This window comes from Podarcis bocagei (assembly GCF_964188305.1).
Source record: "Podarcis bocagei genome assembly, chromosome: 10".
Lineage (NCBI taxonomy): Eukaryota > Metazoa > Chordata > Lepidosauria > Squamata > Lacertidae > Podarcis > Podarcis bocagei.
Window position 1 is genome coordinate 1398508 of NC_138135.1, and position 19488 is coordinate 1417995.

The window sequence follows — 19488 nt, forward strand, 5'->3', positions numbered from 1 at the left end:
CACCAGATTGGGGCCACGGCCGAAAAAGCCCTGGCTCTGATTGAGGTCAGCCTAACCTCCCTGTGGCCCGGGATCTCCAAGATGTTTTTGCTTGAAGACCATAAGGTCCTCCGTGGGACATACCAGGAGAGGGGGTCCCGTAGGTACGAGGGTCCTTGGCCGTATAGGGCTTTAAAGGTTAAAACCAGCACCTTAAACCTGATCCTCTACTCCACCGGGAGCAAGACTCTCCCCTCCTGCCATCTCTGGCATTCAGAAGCATTGCTCAGTCCGACTGCGGAAGCAGAGCTGAGCCAACATGTCTAGGAGCCATCAGTAGCCTCTCTCCTCCTCCCTGAATTTGTACAACCCTCCTTTGAAGCCACCCAAGTTGGTGGCAGTCCCTGCCTCCGGTGGGAGGGAGTTCCACAGGTTAACTGTGCACGTGGTTTGTGCCATGCACAGGTCGGCCCTGAACGACACCTCAGTGGTACTTTGGGAGGAAAGATCCTGGCCATCGCGGCTGGGCTGGGCTTCCCCAGCAGGAGGAAGCAATGTTTCTGAATGCCAGTTGCTGGAAACGACAGGGATGTGTGAGTTGCTCAAATCCTGCTTCTGGGCTTCCCATAATGGGCACCTGGCTTGCCACTGTGGGAACAGAAGGCTGGACTAGATGGGCCTGATCCGGCAGGGTTTTCCTTGTGTTCTTATGGAACCTCCAGGGCCAGGGGCAGTCTATCTTGATCCCTGGAGGTATTTGGCCACTGTGATGACTGGATGGGCTGTTCAAGCAGCAAACTCTTCTCCTATGTCCCAGCCAGAGGGTGTGACCTGGCCAGGTGGGCTCACCCTCTTTCCTCCTTCCTAAAAATTGCAGCCAGGGATTTGCACCTAATGGGAAGTGGCGCCTAATGGGAAGTGGCCCACAACCAGATTCTGCTGCCTGTGAGCCTGCACCCAGGGCCTGAGAGGCTGCCTGCCTTTCCTCCTGGATCTCCTGGGCCTTTCAAGACCCGCCTGGCAAGAGGATGGGGATCCGGTTCCCATAATTCTTGAAGATTGACGAGGTGAAGTGGACACATGCGGGGTGAGGCGATCTCGTAAGCAAACTGGTCCCAGGGGCTTTGTATACTAACCTTGGCCCAGTAGCAAGTCAGCAGACAGATCTCTGAGCGCAGGTGTTACAGACTGACGAGGCCTCGCTGCTGTCAGCAATTGGGCTGCAGCAGCCTGCACTGGCTGCAATGAGGTGCGAGGACAGCCCTACACAGAGCACAAAGGAAAGAACCTCAGGCAGAGGCCTCATTCAGAAGACGCCGTGCGTGTCTTCTGGTGAAGCTGGATCCTGACTCCCAGGATACATTTGACGAAGGGGAGAGATGAGAGTCCAGGAAAGTTGATGCCGCAATAAATTGCGCTGTCCCAGGAGTGACAGCTTTGTTGTTCTTCCTGCCAAAGACTCAAAGACAACGTTGCTGCAAACGGAAAGGATGCGTTTCTGCAGGCAAAGTGCTGCCCCCTGGAGCAGGGATCTCTGCCCAGCAAGCATCTTGCCAGAGGAGAACGGATTCAGCAAAAGGCTCCTGCGATCCCAGGGTCCTCAGAGGAGGCTGCCTGCTCTGTCTCTGCGTGATTCACCATTCTGGGCTGGCCTCCCCGGCCTGTCCCACCCAGGCTGTGCTTGACGCAGATGATTCTGCTGTTTCCCTGGAGAGGGTGAAACTGGCTCATTTGGCCGATCACTCCCCATGCAGAGGCACAGCCCAGTTATCTGAAGAAGCCACGTCCAGGTTGGGGATGCACACAGAGACACAACGGGGTGATGGTGAACTCCTCTGAGAGAAATTCTCAATGTAGTCTTTTTGTTGGGGTGCAAGACGGGGGGGGGGGTGGACACACAGCTTCACTTTAAATTCGGAATCAAAAGAAGCAAAAATTCAACCCTGGCTTGAGTCATTCATTCATTCATTCATTCATTCATTCCAGGATCTACCCAATCCCGTCTTTTACAAGTGTTTCAAGGCAGCTAAGAATAAGGAATTAAAACCCCCTCACAGCACGATAATAAACATAAGGGAAGTAGCAGCAAGGCAGCGCCCTGGGAGGAGGGAACTGGCAGCCATGAATACAATTCTCTAGTTTAAAAGTCGGGATGAACCTCATTAAAAGGAAACATTAGAAAAGATTTACCATGGGGGGGGCAGCCCCCCGCCACTCTGCACGCTTAAAGTGTGGGTCACAATGGAGTCACCAGCAAGAGCTTCAATAAAGGGAGGCGCCCAGAGCAAAGCTGGAGGATATAAATGAGGAAACCATTAAAAATGGCCAGCGAAGCTTTGCTAACTCTTCCCCCATCCCACTTCCCCCCTTTAAAGGAACTTTTTAGCCCAGAAAAAAGGAGAGAAAGGCAGTGGAAGGAGCAAGGCTGATGGGGGTGGGTGGTCTGCGAGGGACTTGTGGGGGCTTCTGGGATGTTTCTGCTCTGTCCCTGGCCCCAATCCTGCTCTTGTAGCAGCAGCAGCAGCAGCTTGCTCTGTGGAAATCAAACCAAGAGCATTTCTCCACCTTTCCATGCCCTGCTTATTTCAGGCTGCCGGCCAAGTCAGGCCGGTAAAGAACCATAAAACTGTAGAGTTGGATGGGACCCCTGAGGGTCATCTAGTCCAACCCCCGGCAATGCCGAGATCACAACCGAAGCATTCCTGGCAGATGGCTACCCAACCTCTGCTTAAAAGCCTCCAGCATCCCCTTCTGAAACAGCAGCTCTGCAGAGACGACTCTTAATCTCAGGGACATGGGTTCGAACCCCACTTTGGGCAAAAGATCCCTGCATTGCAGTGCGTTGGACTAATAATAATAATAATAATAATAATAATAATAATAATAATAATAATAATTTATACCCCACCCTCCCTGGCCAAGGCCAGATGATCCTTGGGTCCCTTCCCACTGTATACCTGGAGGAGTGTCTCCACCTCCATTATAATAATAATAATAATAATAATAATAATAATAATAATAATAATAATAATAATAATAATAATAATAATAATAATAATTTATTTATACCCCGCCCATCTGGCTGGGTTTCCCCAGCCACTCTGGGCGGCTTCCAAAAGAATATTAAAATACTGTGATACATCAAACGTTAAAAGCTTCCCTAAACAGGGCTGCCTTCAGATGTCTTCTAAAAGTGTGGTAGTTGTTGTTCTCTTTGACATCTGGTGGGAGGGCGTTCCACAGGGAGGGCGCCACTACCGAGAAGGCCCTCTGCCTGGTTCCCTGTAACTTGGCTTCTCGCAGTGAGGGAACCGCCAGAAGGCCCTCGGTGCTGGACCTCAGTGTCCAGGCAGAACGATGGAGGTGGAGACGCTCCTTCAGGTATACTGGACCGAGGCCGTTTAGGGCTTTAAAGGTCAGCACCAACACTTTGAATTGTGCTCGGAAACGTACTGGGAGCCAATGTAGGTCTTTCAAGACCGGTGTTATATGGTCTCGGCGGCCGTTCCCAGTCACCAGTCTGGCTGCTGCATTCTGGATTAGTTGTAGTTTCCGGGTCACCTTCAAAGGTAGCCCCACGTAGAGCGCATTGCAGTAGTCCAAGCGGGAGATAACCAGAGCATGCACCACTCTGGCGAGGCAGTCCGCGGGCAGATAGGGTCTCATCCTGCGTACCAGATGGAGCTGGTACACAGCTGCCCTGGACACGGATTTAACCTGTGCCTCCATGGACAGCTGTGAGTCCAAAATGACTCCCAGGCTGCGCATTGTTCTGCCCAGACACTGAGGTCCAGCGCTGAGGGCCTTCTGGTGGTTCCCTCATTGCGAGAAGTGAAGTTACAGGGAACCAGGCAGAGGGCCTTCTCAGTAGTGGCACCCACCCTGTGGAACCCCCTCCTATCAGATGTCAAAGAAATTAACAAATATCTGACATTTAGAAGGCATCTGAAGGCAGCCCTGTTTAGGGAAGCTTTTAATGTTTAACAGACTACTGTATTTTAATACTTTGTTGGAAGCCACCCAGAGTGGCTAGGGAAACCCAGCCAAATGGCCAGGGTACAAATAATAAATTATTATTATTATTATTCCCCTCTCCAGTGACTGGGCAATTGCAATTGCACTGGGGAAACCGGCTGGTGGGACTCAGTGCAAGTGGGCCCGGGGTTCCCCTTCTGGCCACTGGAGGGCAGCAGAGGCATCCTCTTTCGTTTGTCCTGCTACGGACTTTGGGGTGGGGTCCCTGGCATGGTTGGCATTCCTGGGGCACAGCAGCCAAGGGCAGCTTCTTGCTTCTTCAAGTCTTCAGGTGCCAGCTTCCTACTGCAGAGGCTGTGGAGCTGCTACCAGGCCAGCTTCAAGGCGTTACTTACTCCTGGTATAGGAAGTCCTTAACAACTTGGGACCAGTTTAGCCCACCAGCGCCCGCTGGACCATCTGTAGAACTGGCCTTGTTACAGGGGCCACACAAAACCCCGCTCCACATTTGTAAGAGTGCAAACCTTTCGTGTCTACCCTTTGGAACTCCCTGCCTGTGGATTCCAGGCAGGCACTGTCAGAAGGTTCATGTATGCTGGCTACAAACTTGCTATGTTTTTAGTTTTTTGCTAAGGACAAAAATGAGAGAAAACCCCGCGATGAAAGCCCTCTCTTTGGAGCAGGAACTGTCCTGAAAATGAGGTACAATTCAGAGGTCGCCCATTGATATGGCTGCAGCAATAAGGAGGGGAGACATTGCAAGGAGGAAGGTGTTAATCAACATTGCAGGAGACCCTGAGCAAACAGGCCGGGAGGGGCATGCGCTGCTGTTTTTAACCCAGTGTCTGCATAGGGACGGCCATCCTAATCGTCCTGCCAGATGCAATTCTTCCAGGAAAGACAAGGTACCCTCCATTCTGCCCTGGTCAGACTTCACAAAGACTCCTGCATCCAGGTCTGGGCACTATGGGTGAAGGCAGGGGAATGTAGGAGGTCAGTTGCCCCCCCCCCATCAAGTAAGTAAGTAAGTAAGTAAGTAAGTAAGTAAGTAAAGTACTTAACGAATTTACCAACTGCATCACAGATAACTCGGTTCTGCCCCTACAGCAGTGTTTCCCAACCTTGGGCCTCCAGCTGTTTTTGAACTACAATCCCATCATCCCTGACCACTGGCCTTGCTAGCTAGGGATGATGGGAGTTGTAGTCCCAAAACAGCTGGAGGCCCAAGGTTGGGAAACACTGCCCTACAGTAAAGCCTGCCCCCTAAAATAAACCCCACTATAGGTAAAAAAGGGGACGCGGGTGGCGCTGTGGGTTAAACCACAGAGCTTAGGACTCGCCAATCAGGAGGTTGACGGTTTTGAATGTTTGAAGTTTTATTTTGTTTTTAATGTTCTGTTGGAAGCCGCCCAGAGTGGCTGGGGAAACCCAGCCAGATGAGTATAATAATAATAATAATAATAATAATAATAATAATAATAATAATAACAACAACAACAACAACAACCCCCAAGCAGAGCCAAGCGTTCAAGACAGAAGTCAAGGCAAGGCCCTGGATCAGAAGGAGCCCAAATTGCTCTCCCTCAGTTCCGCTGCCTCCCTTTGGCCAGTGACCCATGAACCTCGAAATGTAGTTGGATGTGGTTTTGCTGAACTGGCAAGTGGACTCCTGGTGCCTTTGCTCTTGGGGGGACGGCAGAGCCCATTACCCGTAGGCACATTCCCTAAGGGAATTCATTCTCATTCCCGGCCAACAAACCCCTCAGGAAAGAGGAGTGTCTCTAGGGCTTCCCTTTGAGCATCAGTTCTACTCCAAAAGCGGCTTTCAGCGCCAGGGCTCACCCCAAGAAGGAAAGAAAAGGAACGGCCTCTGAGGATGCGCAGAGTGCATTGGTGTCAGTGCTGAGTACACGCAGCCAGGGTGTACACACTGAAAGTTGTGGCTGCATTAAGAAGCAGCACCTCCCCATGCAGGATCAAGCCCCTTTGACAAGGGGTGCTGAGCCCAGGAGCGGCTGGCCTGAGGACCAAGCACGCAATCTGCCTGCCTCGACTTCTCCCTCAAACTCGGGACTCTCCTTGGGGGACATAAATGAAACTCCTGTTTGCAAGCCAAGAAAAACGTTGTGCTTTGGACCTGACCAGCTTTTCCTGCCTGGAAAAAAAGGAGGAAGTGTGTGGTGGCAGTTTGGTAGGGGAAGGCCAGGGCAGCCCAGGAAGCCTCTCCCAAAAAGGTTTGCAAGAGTTTGAAACGGAAATTAAATGCAAACCACACGGGCAGAATTTGCTCGCCGGATTGATTTCACTTCCTCTGATATTTTCATACGGATAGAAAGGAGTCAGGGGAAGAGCTGGCTTGAGTCACGGGTCCTTGCTTTGCAGTCAGACTCAGGGTGGTTTCCTTGACCATCATGTTTGGCTGCAGTGAGTGCAGGATGCTGCAGCAAAAGTGCTGACAGGGTGAGGCCTTGCCAGCACAGAACACCTGGGCTGCTCAGATGGGCTGCCAATTTGCTGCCCCAGATGTGCCCACGCGGCTGCTAGAATCGGTGGAACTAGCATTGCTACAGGTGCCCATAATCCCCCGTCCGCATTTGTAAGAGCTCAGTTGCCTCCCCTTTGGAACTCCTTGCCTATTGAGATCAAGAATCGTTCGCCTTTTGGCACCTGCTGAAAGCACTCTTGTTTAGCCAAGCCCGCCCAGATGTTTAGAAACTTGATGTGTGGTTTAATCTAAAGGTAAAGGGACCCCTGACCATTAGGTCCAGTTGTGGCCGACTCTGGGGTTGCGGTGCTCATCTCGCTTTATTGGCCGAGGGAGCCAGCGGCGTACAGCTTCTGGGTCATGTGGCCAGCATGACTAAGCCGCTTCTGGCGAATCAGAGCAGCGCACGGAAACGCCGTTTACCTTCCCGCCGGACCGGTACCTATTTATCTACTTGCACTTTGAGGTGCTTTTGAACTGCTAGGTGGGCAGGAGCAGGGACCGAGCAACGGGAGCTCACTCCATCGCAGGGATTCAAACCGCCGACCTTCTGATCGGCAAGCCCTAGGCTCTGTGGTTTAACCCACAGTGCCACCCACGTCCGTGGTTTAATCTACTTTTAGCCTATTATTAGTTCCACTTTTGGGAAGTTTTAAAATAACTGCTGTGAACTTTTCTTACGGATACTTTTATTATTGTTTTCGGAAGCCGCTCAAGTCCCTGCCCCGCCCCCCCTGGCTCCACCTTAAAGTGGAGAGGTGTATAATTTTATGGAACGAGTAATAAATTGATCCATCCAGCTCAGTAGAGCCTACTCTGACTGGCAGTGAATTTTCCAAGCAGGGAATTTCCCCCAGCCCTGCCTGGAGATCCCCTGCCACTGGGGATCCCCTGCCACTTCTGCATGCGGGGCAGGTGTCCTCTCCCTGAGCCATGGCCCTTTCAGAGGGCGGCCCGGATCCTGCTTGTGGGTCTCCCAGGATGGGCATCTGCTTGGCAACTATGAGAACAGGATGTTGCACAAGAGAGGCCACTGGCAGGATCCAGCCCCGGGGCTCTTCACATCCGTAAATGAAATTAAAGGGATTCTTGAATGGCGGCAAGTTCTGAAATCATGTGAGGAAGGAATTTAGCTGCAGAGGAAGCCAGTCTGGAATAATTCTGCACCTCGTGGTCAATTAGGCCAATTAACTGCACGGAGATCCTGGCCTCTCCACAAGCGCATGACTTGAGCGCAGGAAAGCAAAATAATAATAATCACAAGAACCCTCATGGAACCATGAAATTGTAGAGTCAAAGGGACCCCCAAGGGTCATCCAGCCCAATCCTGGATTTAGTGGGAATCTCCTTTCTTGCAACTTGAAGTCCTACCCTCCACAGCAGGAGAGAACAAGTTTGCTCCAGCCTCCACGCGATATTAGGTGATGGATACCATGTCGCTTGGGACGCGGGTGGCGCTGTGGGTTAAACCACAGAGCCTAGGGCTTGCTGATCAGAAGGTTAGCAGTTCGAATCCCTGCGTCTGGGTGAGCTCCGGTTGCTCGGTCCCTGCTCCTGCCCACCTAACAGTTCGAAATCACATCAAAGTGCAAGTAGATAAATAGGTACCACTCCAGCAGGAAGGTAAATGGCATTTCCGTGCACTGCTCTGGTTCGCCAGAAGCGGCTTAGTCATGCTGGCCACATGACCCGGAAGCTGTACGCCGACTCCCTCAGCCAGTAAAGCGAGATGAACACCACAACCCCAGAGTCGGCCACGACTGGACCTAATGGTCAGGGGTCCCTTTACCTTTACTTTTACCATGTCGCTTCTCAATAATATTAAAGAGACTCTCCCGGCAGTTGTCATGGCTTCTGGGGAATGAAGGTCAACTGTATTATCAGATTGGCGGGGGCGGGGGGGGGGGCGGCGCAGTCATGCAAATCCATTGCAGCAAAACAACAAAGAGTATTTCCAGCACCCGAAACCCTTTTATCACGGCTGAAGATACAGCTCACTTCATCAAGCTGTCCACAAAGCGGGGAGGAGTGATCAATTGCCCCAAAATGCAAATTGTAGCACTGCCTAACAACAGTATGTGTGTTTTTTTAAATTTAAAAAGCATTTCTAAACTTGATTATTGATTTATTTGAGCCTTAAGATTTACATCCCACTTGTTTTTAAAAAGGCCCAACAACCTCAAAGCGCTTTTCCAAATGAATAAAGCAAAAAAAACCAGCAGAAGGGTTTTTTTAAAAAAAATATAAAAACCCAACTATTTAAAACATTCCAAAGATTAAAATACGCAAGGCTGAGTCCTAGGATATGGTTACCAGATTTTTTTCAAGGAATCCGGGGACACTTTCTTTTTCTCTTTCCTTTTTTTCCTGAATTCCATGTTTTATTGTTTTAGAAAAGGGTTGCCCAAAGTTCTTGACCTGTTTTTTTTGGGGGGGGGGAATCCCCAAAGTTGTGGAGCGCACACCTCAACACAAGGCAGGCAGAGAAGCCCATCTACAAACACACAAATGCAAATAAAAAAAAAAGATGGTGGGTTGTGTGTGGAGAGAGATTGAATAGAGGTGCTTGCTGGTCTTTGGAAAATACTGTATTTTTCGCACCATAGGACGCACCGGACAATAGGACGCACCTTGTTTTAGAGGGGGGAGAACAAGAAAAAAAAATTCTCCCCCTCTCTGCCCAGCGCCCCTTCAGCGAAGCGGCAGGAGGCGCTGCGCAGAGAGAGGGAGAATTTCCCCCCTCTTGTTTCCCCCCTCTAAAACAAGGTGCCGTTTAAGGTGCGTTCAGGCGGCTACCTTGGAAGCCAGGAGAGCGAGAGGGGTCGGTGCACACTATGGCTCCTGCCACAGCCGCGCGTCACCTCTCCAGCCGGGAGAGGGTCGCGGGGCTATGGCGTCTTCGCTCCATAGGACGCACACACATTTCCCCTTCATTTTTGAAGGGGAAAAAGTGCATCCTATAGAGCGAAAAATACGGTACGCATTAAAACACACACACACACAAGGCATGTTAAGTTGTGGGTGAACATATCAGACGACACAGCGATTCTTCAAACAGCTCTTGTTTATTCACAGGCCAGAACAGAACTGGACTGAAGGGCTCAGCCAGCCTGCTTATATAGAGCTCCACTACAACACAACTGTAACCATTTTCTGTAACTATCCAATCACTGAACGTCACTTTCGATCCCTTATTTGCATATGTGGACCTGAACTATCTACAGTATCCCCCTGCTGGCCCAGGGTGAGAACTTCAGTACATAACAAGGCAGCCGAGTGGCTCAGAGCCCGTTGGAGCGCCACAGGCTCTTCTGCGCGAGTTCGGGGTGAGCGTTGATCAAGGAAGTGAGCCAGAACGAAGCTCTCTGGCTTGCGCCTCGGTTTAAATAGCCCCAACACCAGCCAGCGGATTGGCTGGCTGGAACTTTGATGTGGCCGGGACCTCCAGTGCTACTCACTGCCATGGCGCCCACCATGTTGCCCACCGGAAGTCCCCAGGCATAAATCCGGGGACATTCCGGGGACAGATTTTGTCCGGGGACAGATTGGTGAATCTGGGAACTGTCCCCAGAAACCGGGGACGTCTGGTAACCCTATCCTAGGATTCTGTAAGATGGCTGCTGGGTTTGAGTCCCACGTTGGACAAAAGACTCCTGCCTTGGACTAGATATGGGGTAGGCAACCTAAGGCCCGGGGCCGGATCCAGCCCAATCGCCTTCTCAATCCGGCCCGCGGATGGTCCAGGAATCAGTGTGTTTTTACATGAGTAGAATGTGTCCTTATATTTAAAATGCATCTCTGGGTTATTTGTGGGGTATAGGAATTCGTTCTCTCTTTCCCCCCCAAAAATATAGTCCGGCCCCCCACAAGGTCTGAGGGACAGTGGACCGGCCCCCTGCTGAAAAAGTCTGCCGATCCCTGGACTAGATGATCCTCACGGTCCCTTCCAGCTCCCCAATCCCAGGATTCACTGGGGAGCTGCCTGCCCATTGACCCCAGTTAAAACCAGCGTCGCTCCGACGTTCCGACCTGGGTTCTCAGACCCTTAAGTCCTTTGCTGGTTGGAGGCCAAAGAGCTTTCCTTTGCTTGTCAGCCTGTCTGCTTTTGCCCAAAGAGCGGCGCCTGCCTGACCCAAAACCTGCGCTTCCTCTTTGGGGGAGGGGGAGCACAATTGATGGATGGGGGTTCCTTCTGAGGCCTCCTTGGGCCCCAGGAAGAGGGAACCCCCTGCCTTCTTCCTTTTCCTTTCTCCTTCCTTCCTTCCTTCCTTTTCCTTCCATCCTTCTCCTTTTCCTTTCTCCCCTTCCTTTTCCTTCCTTCCTTTCCATCTTCATTCCTTCTCCCCCCTCCCTCCCTTCTCCTTCTTTACTTTTCCTCCCTCCCCATCCTCCTTACTTCTTCCTTCTCCTCCCTTCTTTTTCCTCCCCCCTTTTCTTTCCTTCCCATCCTCCTTCCATCTCCTCCTTCCTTCCTTCCTTCCTTCCTTCCTTCCTTCTTTCCTCCCTCCCTCCCTCCCTCCCTCCTTTTCCCTTTCCTTTCCCTCCCTCCCTTCCTCCCTCCCTCCCTCCCTTCCTTCCTCCCTCCCTCCCTCCCTCCCTCCCTCCCTTCCTTTCCCATCCATCCTTCCTTTTCCTCTTTCTCTCCTTCCTTTTCCTCCCTCCCTCCCTCCCTCCCTTCTCATCCTCCTTCCTTCCTTCCTTCCTCCCTCCCTCCCTCCCTTCCTTCCTTTCCCATCCATCCTTCCTTTCCCTCTTTCTCTCCTTCCTTTTCCTCCCTCCCTCCCTCCCTCCCTTCTCATCCTCCTTCCTTCCTCCCTTCCTCCCCATCCTCCTTCTCCTTCCCTCCCTCCTTCGCCGGAGGGAGGAGCCGCCCTCCCGGGCTGTCCTCGCCCCGCGCTCCGCCCTCCTCCTCCTCTTGGGCGCCGCTTGGTGGCTCCGCTGCGCGGCGGCGGCGGCGCAGAGAGCGCGGGGCGGGCGCCGAGCGCAGCCAACGGCGGACCGAGGAAGCCGCCCGCCCGCCCGCCCGCCTGCCTGCCTGCTCGCTCGCCCGCCCGCCCGCCGGACGACGACGACGAGGAAGCGGCGGCGGAGGCGAGCCCGGCCCGGCGGCGGCGGCGGCGCCATGGGCGAAGGCGAGCCGCTCAGGTAGGCGCGCCAGGGGGAGCGCCCGGCCGGAGAGGAGGCGAGGCAGGAAGCGGGCCGGGCCGGGCCGGGGCGGCGGCTGCTGCTGCTGCTGGTGGCATCGGCGGCCCCTGGGCGCCCCGGGTGCCCGAGCACCCACCCAACTCCCCGGGCAGGCGCCGTGCGCCCTCGTCCGTGCGCCCTCGTCCGTGCGCCAGGCAGGGCCAGCCCCGCCGCCTGGCCCCCGCGGCTCCTTGGCTGGACAAGCGGCCCCCGAGCATGTGCAGAGCGCTGACGGCCTCTCTTCTCTCTCCCTTGCCTCCGCAGCATGGCCGACTACCTGATCAGCGGCGGCACCGGCTACGTCCCCGAGGACGGCCTGACGGCGCAGCAGCTCTTCGCCATCGCCGACGGACTCACCTACAAGTAAGGGGGGGCAAAGGGGGGCGGGGCCTCCCCCCACGTGGCTCCCAGCTGGGTCCCTCCGCATGCACCCTGCCTGGGGGCCCCCCGGAAGATGACACCCCAAGGAAAAGGGTCCCCGGCTAGGAAGGGCGTCTCCGCACCACCTGTCCAAGCGCCAGGGGCGGATGAAGACGGCTGGCATCGCCCCATGGCAAGGAGCCCCTTCCCACAGAATGCCTGGCTGGCCCCCTGCATGGATGGCAGGGGTCCTCCTCCTGTCCCCAAGGAGGCCCTGCCCTACACCGTCCGCTGTGTCCCTCTCACCCCCCAAGCAGTCAACCCCAACCTAGTGCCCAACCTAAATCTCGGGATCAGAATCTCTGGCCAGGCCCTGCAAAGAGCAGATGGCGCATGGCAGAAATGTTATTGGGGAACCCCTTGGTTGGCTCTGCTGAACAGTTCGGCCAGTGGATCTCTGCAATTGCCAACAGGGCCTGCCTTGCTTTTCCTGCACGGAAATCTGTGAAATGGGCTGCTGGTCACTCTCTGCGCTTGCAGGAGACCCCGCTGTTTGTTCCAATTTGGGTGCAGGGACGTTAGGCAGCGTTGGCCATTCAATGCATTTTCATTCCAGTCCGTTTGTGGGGAGGTTACTTGGAGTTGCGTCAACGGAAGCGTCATCCCTCCCTGCCTTTCCAAAGTGTTTTTTTCCTTATCGCTTTCCTTTTTTTGCAAAAAGAGTGAATCTTCGGGGGAAGCAGGTTTGTTGCGCAAAACCTCCTAGTCAACTCTTAATTGAGGAACCTGGTGATAGCCTTGGGAGGAGGAATTTGCTGAGCTTTTGGGGTTGGCGGGTAGGTGCGTAGAGGGCAAGAATATTCCGAATGGGCTGCCTCTACCACCTCCTCTTCCTGGGTCTGGCTGGGAGCATCTTCCCCCTCCATCACGGTCCGGGTCTTGGAGTGAATTTGAGTGGAAAGGGTTTCTCCTATCCAAATTTCGGGTTACAACCTCCAGAGCCCGATACTGACAGGCCTGGGCTGTCTGAACCACCATATTCTCCCAGGCGAACCTGCCAGGCTCTGAGATCTTCAGGGGGGGGCCCTTCTCTCAGTCCCAGCACCCTCACAATCCTGCTGGGTGGGGATGCAGGAGAGGGCCTTCTCGGTGGTGGCTTCTCCCAGGAAACTTTGGAACTCCCTGCTAAGGGAAGCCAGACTGCCTCCCTCCTTTCTGTCCTTCCACTGGTTGGTGAAGATTTTCCAGCAGGTCTTTGGGAACTGACTGAGTTTTGTTTTGTTTGGAAAGAAAAGTGTTTCTGATAGTCCTGCGCTGTTTTCGCCATCTGCGTTTTAAACAGATCTGTGGTTTTAATTCTACATTTCATTGCATTTTAAATCGTTCACCTTCGACGTGCCTTTAGCTTTTTGGGTTGTAAGCTGTGCTGCTTAAAGTTGCAGTAGCTGCTTTGAGTCCTGGCCTGGGTGGGGAAAGGTGATCTATTAATAAGAATTTCAGCTTTCAGGTTTGAGTCTGCCTTTTGGCTTCAATGGCAGGGAAAGAAAGATTCTGGTGCCCTTAATACTGTGTGCAGCCTGGCTTTCAGGAGCCTCAGTTTTGCTGCAGTCCAGCCGCCTCCCAGGCCCCGAACGCTGCTCTGTTGCTGCCTGGCGTTTTCCGTCACTCAGATAGCGGAGGCTGCGTTTCTGCCAGCGATGGGCTCGCAACCAAGAATGGACTTTCCCTTTCCCCTAGGATACTCATTTCGTTTTATTTTAAGAAAAGCAAGTTGTGCCAGTGTTCATGACCACATCCTGCGGCTGTGAGTTCCAAGCAGGCTGCTTCTGGTCCGGAGAAGTAATCCTCAAGAAGGAGGGGGCTCTTGGGGGCTCCCAGCCAGGATGGCGCTGCATCCCAGTTGGTGGAAATCTCAGCCGCGGAGAGATGCTCTGCCGCTGGGATCCTGCTTGCATCCGGTCGGCCACTGCGAGAACAGGATGATGGACTCAGTGGGACTCTGGCCTGATCCAGCAGCCTCTCCCTAAGTTCTTGTCCTTCTTATCTGAAGAGTAGTAGCTTCAGCAGGTATCTCCCAAGCGTTGCGTTTATGGGGAGAAAATAAATAATGCATACTCTGTAGATTACCGTATTTTTCGCCCTATAGGACGCACTTTTTCCCCTCCAAAAATGAAGGGGAAATCTGGGTGCGTCCTATGGGGCAAATGCAGGCTTTCACTGAAGCCTGGAGAGCGAGAGGGGTCGGTGCGCACCGACCCCTCTCGCTCTCCAGGCTTCAGGAAGATCTGCGCAACCCTCGGGAGACCGGCTCCGAGGGTTGCGCAGAGCTGCCTGCAGTCCCCGGCTCAGCGCAGCTCTGCGTGGCCACCGGGAGCCGGCCGCGAAGTCCCGCCCCCCTCCCGATGGCCGCGCAGAGCTGCCTGCAGTCCCGGGATCAGCGCAGCTCTGCGCGGCCACCGGGAGCGGGGCGCGAAGTCCCGCCCCGCTCGGGATGGCGGCACAGAGCTGCCTGCAGTCCCGGGATCAGCGCACTTCTCCCCATTGCCAGCCCCACAAGCTCGGGGGACAGCGGGGAGGCAGAGCGTGCCTTCCCACTGTTCCCCGACCTGGTTCTTCCAGCCCCGCACCTGGGGGGGAAATAAATTTTTTCCCCTTTATTTCCCCCCCAAAAAACTAGGTGCGTCCTATGGGCCGGAGCGTCCTATGGGGCGCAAAATACGGTAATAGAATTGAAGAGCTGGGAGGATCATTGAGTCCAGTGTTTCCTAAACTTCGGTCTTTTCCAGAGGTTGTTGGACTATCGCTCTCAGCATCCCCAGCGAACAGAACCAGGGAATTGTAGTCTAAAAGCACCTGGCGACCCAAGTTCAGGAAACCTGATCTAGTCTTTGTTGTTGTTGAGTCGTTTAGCGGTGTCCGCCTCTTCGTGACCCCCTGGACCAGAGCACGCCAGGCCCTCCTGTCTTCCACTGCCTCCCGCAGTTTGGTCAAACTCATGCTGGTAGCTTCAAGAACACTGTCCCACCATCTGGTCCTCTGTCGTCCCCTTCTCCTTGTGCCCTCCATCTTTCCCAACATCAGGGTCTTTTCCAGGGAGTCTTCTCTTCTCATCAGGTGGCCAAAGTCTTGGAGCCTCAGCTTCAGGATCTGTCCTTCCAGTGAGCACTCAGGGCTGATTTCCTTCAGAATGGAGAGGTTGGATCTTCTTGCAGTCCATGGGACTCTCAAGAGTCTCCTCCAGCACCACAATTCAAAAGCATCCATTCTTCGGCGATCAGCCTTCTTTATGGTCCAGCTCTCACTTCCATACATCACTACTGGGAAAACCACAGCTTTAACTATATGGACCTTTGTTGGCAAGGTGATGTCTCTAGGCAGTTGTCTGTTACCTGCAGTCTTGCCATTATCAGCGCCACACTCTAACCTACAGAACTATCCTAGAACCCTGTTGGTTCTCCTTTTCCTTGAGAACATAAGAAGTGCCCCATAGCTGTATGAGGCCAATAAGGGCCTACGTAGTCTAGCATCTAATAATAATAATAATAATAATAATAATAATAATAATAATAATAGTATCCTGCCCATCTGATTGGGTTGCCCCAGCCACTCTGGGCAATCATCAATATATATAAAAACACAATAAAATATCAGCCATTTAAAACATCCCAATACAGGGCTGTCTTCAGATGTTTAAGTTGTGTAGTTGTTCATTTCCATGACATCTCATGGGAGGGTGTTCCACAGGGCAGGTGCCACTACTGAGAAGGCCCTCTGCCTGGTTCCCTGTAACCTCACTTCTCACAGGGAGGGAACCGCCAGAAGGCCCTCGGAGCTGGACCTCAGTGTCTGGGCAGAGCGATGGGGGTGGAGACGCTCCTTCAGGTCTACAGGGCAGAAGCAGCAGCCAACCCGAATCCCCCCCCCCCCGAAAACCCACAAGCAGGCTGTGATGGATAGTGTGACTTCTTAGTGAGCCGTTGCATAAAATCCTGCTGCCTCCATGATTTGCTGTGCATCTTCTCGATCCTTAGGGACCAGCGAGGGAGGGGAGAGCTCAGCCGTCATGACCAGAAGCTTTTGGAATTGTCTGATCCAAGCTGGGACCGAATCTCGTGGTTTAGCTCTGCTCTGTGCACTCCTATAAATTGCATTCTTGCTCTGGCACAGTTGAGAGTTCCTCTGCTTACCCCGCCCACCAGTACATAAAAGCCCAACAGTTTAAGCTTCTCCTCATATGATGGAAGATGATCCATTAATCAGATTACCACGGTCATCCTCCTCCACCCCGTGTTGCCTCCACATTTTTTTAAAAAACGGTGTCTTTTGTTGAGGCTCGAAAGTATTCTGTTCGGTTTGTGGTTCCCCCCTCCCTTCCCTTCTTCTGAATTCGCAGTGAAAAGGCCACACACAGAGAATGCATGTAAGCAAAACTTGCAGCAAATATTCTTGCGGTGGTTGTTAGTCTTCTCCAGCTGCTGGGACCAGAGGATCGGAGCAGGGGCGTCCAGCAACCGTCTCCCACTATTGCTACCCTGCCCCTGGTATTCGGAGGTAGACTGCAGCTGACTGTGGAGGCTCCGTTTCGCTTTCATGGCCGGCTGCCTTGAATAGACCTCTTCTCCATCCCTTTGAATTTCATCCTCACCCCCCTTTTAAAAACAATCCATGCCCCACGGCAATCGCTGCGCTTTGCGGCAAGAAATGCCTTGAGATTGCCTGTGCTCCTTCCGCCAGACGAGGTTCATGGGCCGGAGGTCAAGGAGGAAGCTTCCTGAGTCAAAAGGGAAGGCAAGACTGTCGGTTCGTGTTCTGCACCCTGTTTCCGTTCTCCCCTTGTACAGAATCACGGTCGTACTTCTGAGAAATCCTGTCAAATCATAACCGCCCGAAAAATATTCCTAATGTTCTGTTGGAATCTCCTTTCTTGTAACTCAAATCCATTGGTTTGAGTCCTCCCCTCCAGAGCAGGAGAAAACAAGCTGGCTCCATCTTCCATGTGACAGCCCTTAAGATATTTGAAGACTGCTCTCATATCTCCTCTTCGTCTCCTCTTTTGCTGGCTAAGCATCCCCAAGCTCCTTCGACCGCTCCTCATCAGGCCCTTCATCACCTTGCAGACACTGGTCTCTGTTTGATGTGTTGATGTATTTATCAGCTCCATCTGGTACGCAAGATGAGACCCTCCCTGCCTGCGGACTGTCTCATCAGAGTGGTGCATGCTCTGGTTATATCCCACTTGGACTACTGCAATGCGCTCTATGTGGGGCTACCTTTGAAGGTGACCCGGAAACTGCAATTAATCCAGAATGCAACTGGGAGTGGCTGCCGAGTCCATATAACACCGGTCTTGAAAGACCTACATTGGCTCCCAGTACGTTTCCGAGCACAATTCAAAGTGCTGATACTGACCTTTAAAGCCCTAAATGGCCTCGGTCCAGTATATCTGAAGGAGCGTCTCCACCCCCATCGTTCTACCCAGACACTGAGGTCCAGATCCGAGGGCCTTCTGGCGGTTCCCTTGCTACGAGAAGTCAAGTTACAGGGAACCAGGCAGAGGGCCTTCTTGGTGGTGGCACCTGCCCTGTGGAACGCCCTCCCATCAGATGTCAAAGAGAACAACAACTACCAGGCTTTTAGAAGACATCTGAAGGCAGCCCTCTTTAGGGAAGCTTTTAATGTTTAATAGGTTATTGTATTTTAGTGTTCTGTTGGAAGCTGCCCAGAGTGGCTGGGGAAACCCAGCCAGGTGGGCGGGGTATAAATAAATAAATTGTTGTTGTTGTTGTTGTTGTTGTTGTTGTTGTTGTTGTTGTTATCTCCTCTCAGTCTCCTCTTTTCCTGTCTATGCATCCCCCACTTCCTTCAACCACTCCTCATCAGGCCCTTCATCATCTTGCAGACACTGATCTTTGTTTGACGTATTGTTGCTTGTTCAGCCAGTTTGAAGTGATCCTTCTGGAACTCCTGAATTACCTGGTGCAAGCTTACCCACCTCACTGTTCACCCAAGATCGCTGAAGCCAGAGGTTCACCTGTATGGAGGCCCCATCCTCATCCCCTGGGATAATTTAGAGCTTTTCGGAAAACAGGAGGCTCTAATCCCCTGGATGCTTCTGGAGGAGTAACTACTGCCTAACTGGACGCAGCTTGCTTCTGAGTAAACACGCTTGGGATTGTGCTGCAAGGTCACGATCCTGTGCACACTTAGCTGGAAGCACAGCGGGACTTAATGTCCAAGAAATCAGGCTCTGGAGGACCGGCTACTTGCATACAATTTTCATACCAGATTATCTCCATCTCTCCATGGTTGCTGATGCTCAGGACATGGCGAAGGAAGGTTTCCTGCTGCAAAAGCCCTGCTGGTTTTTTTGCCCAGGCTTGTTCTTCCGTATGTTCCGTTATTCGGATTTTAACAATGCTGCCTACAAAGTTGCCAGAGAGAGGTGGTGGGCTCGTGGGTCTGCAATTCCCTCCTAATTCCTCCATTTAAAAACGGGCCGCCTTCCAGCCCCTCAAGAGGGAAATAGATTTTTAGCGACAAGCCGCCCCTTTTTATTAGAAGATCAGCGTTTTCACATTTCTGTTAGAACTGGACGTCTTCCATCTGGACCCGACGACTTGTCCTTCGCTTGTCACTTGGCCCTAGACCTTCGTCTCTTGTCATTCCTGCTTGACTTAATTCTTCAGATGCCCCTCTTTAAAAAATAAAAATAAAAAATAACCACCACGACACACCTCAAAACTGGTTTGGGCACAGATGCCTGTCCAGAATCTTCTGCAGTGAAGACCAATGCAAATAATTCCTTCCCCTTTTCTGCCGTTTCCCTCTGGCACCCCTTTTCACACTTCTGTTTTCTGATGTATTTAAAAATAATGTATTAATGTTGGTCTTCATTCTTCTGGTAACTCCTTGCCCCAATCCTCCCTCTTAATTTGAATTTGTTTTGCCAAAGTTTGTGTTCCTTCCTTCTCATTTCAGGCAGGACTTCCATTGTTTCAGTCATTGGTGCCCATTCCCCATCCGGGTTCTATAAACTCATTTGCAGTCACTTAGAGCAGTGTTTCCCAAACTTTTTTTGGGCAACGGCACACCTGTTTACTGAAAAAAAATCTCGCGGCACACCACCATTAAAGCCCCGCCCCGTGACGTCAGCGCGCAGCGTCACGCCGGGAGGGACGCACGAAAGTGAAAGTTTTTTCCCTCCCCCTTGCCGGGGAACCTCCAAGCTTTGGGGGTGGGAGGAGGCAGCAGAGCGAGGGACTGAGGGACGGCGGCAACTGAGGCGGCGGCGGCTGTTGTGGTGGTGGCGGCGATAGCGGGCGGAGGAGGGGGCGGCGGCGGGGCTTGAGGAGCCGTCGCCGGGAGTTGCTGCTGCTGTTGTTGCTGCTGCTGCCCGGACATGCCGGCCTCCTCCTCCTCCGCTGTCTCGCGCTCCTCCCTTTTGCACGCGCTGCCCCGCCGCTCGGCACCACCACCGCGGAGCCGCCCCCAGCTCGACGCGGATC

The 19488-nt window shown here is 52.9% G+C and overlaps 1 protein-coding gene across 4 annotated transcripts in view; it reads left to right on the forward strand.

The window, feature by feature from the left end:
• Nucleotides 1-19488, forward strand: part of IMPDH1 (inosine monophosphate dehydrogenase 1) — a 64892-nt gene that overhangs the window by 9417 nt on the left and 35987 nt on the right. For 2 of the 4 annotated variants that reach the window (XM_081210217.1, XM_081210216.1), the window contains exons 1-2: nucleotides 11482-11584; nucleotides 11888-11986. In XM_081210217.1, the coding sequence (XP_081066343.1) occupies nucleotides 11562-11584; nucleotides 11888-11986 (122 nt within the window). In that variant the 5' untranslated portion in view covers nucleotides 11482-11561. Of the gene's footprint in view, nucleotides 1-11481; nucleotides 11585-11887; nucleotides 11987-19488 lie in introns of those variants that run through there. The other 2 variants (XM_081210218.1, XM_081210219.1) reach the window with 1 other exon arrangement.